Genomic DNA, 5,619 nt, shown 5'->3' on the forward strand with positions numbered 1-5,619 from the left:
TGGCGGAGTCAGAAATTTTATTAAAGGGGTTCAAAATCGAAAAAAATAGGCATACGAACTAGTCGAAGAGGGTTCGACATCAGTTATATGTACATAAAAAATAATTTTAACCATATATAAATAGTAGAATTTTTCGTCGAAGACCCCCTTATGATAAGGTGGCTCCGCCACTGAATATCAGACATCGAATGAAAAACTCCTAAATAAAGAGTAAAGAGTATAGGTTTTGAATTTGAATCCTGACGTTGGAAAAAAACACCACATCGAGAGTGTCGCCATTAAAAATGGACTACACCATTGGACGAATTCAGATTTAATCAGCTCAAATGCAAATATTAAACACCAAATAGGAAATTAAAAAATATTAATATTAAAGGGTATAAAATCCAATTATATAAGGATAAATCAAATCAATCTCCATAAATCTATATGAAATCTCTGCCAGCTATGCAATTATTGTCATCTTTTTTTTTCAAATAAAAAATATAAAAATACTATCCCTATTGAAGATCTCTCTCTCTCCCCTCTCTCTCTCTCTTTCTTTAACCTATTGTTTTAGCCTTATAATGCTACAAAGTTTTTGTACAAAAATCATCTCAATTCTTGAATCTTTCTTTCTTTCTTCATCTTCTTGAATCAATTTTTTTTTTTTTTTTGTATTTTTTTTAGAAATATGGGGAGCAATTATTTTGGTGAATTAAACATGGGAAATGAAAGATCATCAACATCATCATCATCAGGATCATCAAGAAAAAGCAAGAAAAATAATTCAGAAAAACCAAATAAACAACCACAAAGAGGACTTGGTGTTGCTCAATTAGAAAAAATTAGATTGCATAGTGAAATGGGTGCTAATTATCTTCACAATAATAATATTCCTTATGTCAACAATTTCTCACAGGTAATATAATTAATTTGCTACTATTCTTGTTTATCTTTTTTATTTAAAAATAAATAAATTGTAGTAGCTGATCTAACAATAAGTTCATATGTTCAATTAAAACTTAGTGTTCTGAAGTTCGAAACTTTATATGTAAGAAAATAGGATTATATAAAGTCAAATTTTCTTTATCTCTTCAAAAATTTTAGTAGTGGATCTTACAATAAGTTCATATTGTTCAATTAAAACTTAGTGGTCGAAAGTTCAAACATTATATGTACAATAAGAAATGAGTATCATTTAGAGTTATGTTAGATATATATTTCAAAATTCATTGTCAAAAGGGGTTTGCTCGGATCTAATAATAGGTTCATATGTTCGATTAAAACTTAGTGGTCTGAAGTTTGACCTTTATATAAGCGTAAAAAACAAGTAGTATTCGATGGAGTTATATATACACACACATAACTCATCACTATTTAAATTCAGAATTCATAACGTCTAAATTTTTTCTTTAATTAGATTGTTAACCTGTAAAAGGGTTTTTTCAAGATTTTGATTGATTTTTCTTTTATTATTTTTTTTTGTATATATACAGGAGGATATGAGATTACAAACAGCATATTCATCATCTTCATCTTTTACACACTCATCATCTTCTTCTACTTATGGTTTTCCAAACCACCAAGGCATTATGGTATGTTGTTGAAATATATGTTGTTGAAATATATGAACTATTTTCCTTTAGGATCACAAACTTTTTAATTTATTTGTTTGTTTTTTTTAAATATCATTCCAATAATATGGGAAGATGTCCCAAGACATTATGTACTTCTTGTGGAGATGACTAAATCATTTTTTGTTATTTTTATTTTTTTGGTTGTCTTCAATTCACACTTATTTTATAAAAAATATATATGTTGGTGTTATATCAAAATTCTTTCTGAGTTCTTATGTTATAATCCATATTAACCCTAGATACATGCTTGTTTCTTAGGTTTCTATTTTTTTTTTTTTTTTTGGAAGTCTTTGGAGCATATAGTAGATAAAATCATTGAGCATTACTGGTGTTGTAGCAAATTTTAAAATCTTTATATGAGTAAATTGTGAAAGAGAATTCTAATATGTGTACAACGACAATAATATACTAGGTGTAATCCTACGTACGAGTGGCCTAGGGTCTAACAAGGATAGAATGTATATATGCGGACCATATCGATCAGCATCGTTGTGGGGATAGAAAAGTTGTTTTCAATAGACCTTCGATTCAGTTCTAGTTTGTATTAGGAGGATATTTATGCACTTGGGGTGTTTCATACACCCTACGACGTACGTTTCATTTTGTGTATTGTAGTTTGATTTGACATGAAGTTTAACAAATTAAGATAGATTTTTGAATCTTATGACCTGTGTGTACAATGTACCGAATATTCTTTGAATCTTATAATTTCATATGAATGTTGAAATTAAGGAGTTATATTATACATAAAAAGTGACATTTTTTTCGTATAAATTGAAATATAAAGAATATTTATTTTCTTGTAATTTGCCTTTTTTAAAAAAAAAAAAATAATTCTCATTTTACTTCCAACAATTTCAGATGGGAATGAGTGGCATTGAAGGAGGAAATATCAGATATGGAGATTCTCAGCCTAATTCTAGACTAAGGTACTAAATTATATTATTATTTCTCATTTCATAAAGAATTTTCTTACTCGGACTCTCCAAATATATTGTCGGGCCTGTGTTGATCCTCCGAATGTGCACTGCTTTCGAAGGATTTGACACGCCCTCGATGATATTTCAAAAGGAATATTCTTGCTCTTACTCTCCAAATATATTGTCGCACCCGTGTCGGATCTTCCGAATGTGCACCGCTTTCGAAGGATTTGACACGCCCTCGATGACATTTCAAAAGGAATTTTCTTTCTCGGACTTTCTAAATATGTTGCCGCACCCGTATCGAATTCTTCGAATATGCACAGGTTTCGAAGAATTTGACACACACTCGATGATATTTTTAGAAAGTTCGAACAACTTAGGAAAGATTAATAAATTAATGAACAATTTTAACTATTGCTCTCTCAATTTAATAATCTTTATAAAATGTTGTCAAATTGTACTTGGTTGATATATCAAATGATTCTAATTAATTACTTTTATGGTTAAATTCAGTACTTGGCATCCTGGCACAGTGTATGACCCTCAAGTTTATGCTCAACCTAATATGACTAGACATCACCATCACATGCAAGTAGAGGTATTTTTTCTAGCTACATTATTCTTAAATTAATTCTATGTAACATAATTTGCAAGTTCATATATATTTTTTTTGTGATTTTTCATTTGGTGTCTAGTATTATTTTTCTGGAGTTGATATATTAATCTGGATGAATGTTGTGTAAGGCTTATTCAATGTATGTTATTGTTATTTTCTTGGAGTCGATTAATCTGGATGAATGTTGTGTAAGACTTATTCGGTGTCTGGTATTATTTTTTTGAAGTCGATTAATCTGGATAGATGTTGTGTAAGGCTTATTCGATGTATGGTATTATTTTTTTGAAGTCGATTAATCTGGATGGATGTTGTGTAAGGTTTATTTGGTGTCTGGTATTATTTTTTTGTAGTCGATTAATCTAAGTGGATGTTGTGTAAGGCTTATTCGATGTCTGGTATTATTTTTTTGTAGTCGATTAATCTAAGTGGATGTTGTGTAAGGCTTATTCGATGTCTGGTATTATTTTTTTGAAGTCGATTAATCTTGATAGATGTTGTATAAGGCTTATTAAAAGGAGAAGTGCCCCCATATTATGATTTTTTACATTTCGAGGGTTATTAACTCAATATCTCTAGTTAAGACGTATATTACCAGAAAATTGCTAATTTCTGACGAATTCCATCAGAAATTTGGTTTGTCGCTAACATTTTTGATAACTTTTTCATCAAAAATTCCTTATCAATGCGCCAAGTTCTAATATGACGTTTTTTTGAAATACTTTCATAGATAAACCTTTGAGAGAACCTTCGTGATAATATCCTGAAGTTTCACCTGTGAAATTTGATATTCCATGATATGTTACACTTCAATTACATTGGTTGAAAAGTAGTTATTTGAGAATCTTATTTTTAACTCAACACAACCCTTGATGTTGTAAGTAGGTTAATGTAATGCAATAATAAAATTAATTGTGATTATTTTTTTATTTTATTTTTGGTTATTTTATTTTGTAGGATTCAATGGAAAGGAGGAGAAAGAAAGATAGAAGTGACTCTATTGGTTCAAATAGTCAAAATTCTGAATCAAATGAGTTAGATTTGGAGCTCAGACTTTCACTTTGATTTACTACTGTTATTATGGATTTGAATATATGTTATGATATTTAGCTAATAGTTTTTTTCTTTCTTTTTTTTTGGAAAAAATAGAAAGCACCCTTTGGTTTGGAATTTGCAAATGTTGCACAGGTTTATTAATTTGAGCAACTTATTGAAATTCACTAGTCTTTTTTAGGAGGAAATAAAAATAATTAAAAAAAAAAAGCAAAAAGTGTAATTGAAGGGAATTGAATTCCTATTTAAAAAATTGGAAAAAAAATATTATCTATTGATGTGCTATATTTTCCATTTAATGGAGGGGAATTGTGATCTTTCATTGGGATATTTGTACAAATGGTATATTTGTACAAATGGTCTTTTTTTTGTGGCCACTATTTAATAGATGTGGGGTGTTACTTTTTTGGTTCAAGATTTTCATCAGTTTGTATAATAGATGTTGAGTGTTACTTTTTTGGTTCAAGATTTTCATCGGCTTGTTTAATAGATGTTGAGTGTTATTTTTCTGGTTCAAGATATTCATCGGCTTGTTTAATAGATGTTGAGTGTTATTTTTCTGGTTCAAGATTTTCATTGATTTATTTAATAGATGTCGAGTGTTACTTTTCTGGTTCAAGATTTTCATCAGCTTGTTTAATAGATGTAGAGTGTTACTTTTCTGGTTCAAGATTTTCATCGGCTTGTTTAATAGATGTAGAGTGTTACTTTTCTGGTTCAAGATTTTCATCGGCTTGTTTAATAGATGTCGAGTGTTACTTTCTAGTTCAAGATTTTCATCGATTTATTTAATAGATGTCGAGTGTTACTTTCTGGTTCAAGATTTTCATCGATTTATTTAATAAATGTCGAGTGTTACTTTTCTGGTTCAAGATTTTCATTGGCTTGTTTAATAGATGTCGAATGTTATTTTTCTGGTTCAAGATTTTCATCGGCTTGTTTAATAGATGTCGAGTGTTACTTTTCTGGTTCAAGATTTTCATTGGCTTGTTTAATAGATGTCGAGTGTTACTGATGTCGAGTGTTACTTTTCTGGTTCAAGATTTTCATCGACTTGTTTAATAGATGTCGAGTGTTACTTTTCTGGTTCAAGATTTTCATTGGCTTATTTAATAGATGTCGAGTGTTACTTTCTGGTTCAAGATTTTCATTGGCTTGTTTAATAGATGTCGAGTGTTATTTTCTGGTTCAAGATTTTCATTGGCTTGTTTAATAGATGTCGAGTGTTACTTTTTTGGTTCAAGATTTTCATCGACTTGTTTAATAGATGTCGAGTGTTACTTTTCTGGTTCAAGATTTTCATTGGCTTGTTTAATAGATGTCGAGTGTTACTGATGTCGAGTGTTACTTTTCTGGTTCAAGATTTTCATCTACTTGTTTAATAGATGTCGAGTGTTACTTTTCTGGTTCA

General features: G+C 29.6%; 1 protein-coding gene across 2 annotated transcripts; it reads left to right on the plus strand.

Moving 5' to 3' along the window:
• Nucleotides 1–493: 493 nt before the first annotated feature.
• On the plus strand, nucleotides 494–4,530 carry LOC107841861 (protein SPEAR3). Of its 2 annotated transcripts, XM_016685706.2 has the most exons (5): nucleotides 500–901; nucleotides 1,479–1,577; nucleotides 2,481–2,548; nucleotides 3,056–3,140; nucleotides 4,113–4,530. In XM_016685706.2, the coding sequence occupies exons 1-5, from the start codon at nucleotides 674–676 to the stop codon at nucleotides 4,218–4,220; spliced, it is 588 nt and encodes a 195-aa protein (XP_016541192.1). In that variant the 5' UTR covers nucleotides 500–673; the 3' UTR covers nucleotides 4,221–4,530. The 2 variants fall into 2 exon arrangements, with proteins under 2 accessions (XP_047252503.1, XP_016541192.1); XM_047396547.1 differs by lacking the exon at nucleotides 1,479–1,577 and having other exon boundaries at nucleotides 494–901.
• Nucleotides 4,531–5,619: the final 1,089 nt, after the last annotated feature.

Source organism: Capsicum annuum, chromosome 9 (assembly GCF_002878395.1).
Source record: "Capsicum annuum cultivar UCD-10X-F1 chromosome 9, UCD10Xv1.1, whole genome shotgun sequence".
Classification (NCBI taxonomy): domain Eukaryota; kingdom Viridiplantae; phylum Streptophyta; class Magnoliopsida; order Solanales; family Solanaceae; genus Capsicum; species Capsicum annuum.

Coding starts and splice junctions, on each gene's coding strand:
- LOC107841861 (XM_016685706.2), top strand. CDS start 674: ATGGGGAGCAATTATTTTGGTGAATTAAACATGGGAAATGAAAGATCA. Junction 902..1,478: donor ATGTCAACAATTTCTCACAG/GTAATATAATTA, acceptor GTATATATACAG/GAGGATATGAGATTACAAAC. Junction 1,578..2,480: donor CAAACCACCAAGGCATTATG/GTATGTTGTTGA, acceptor CAACAATTTCAG/ATGGGAATGAGTGGCATTGA.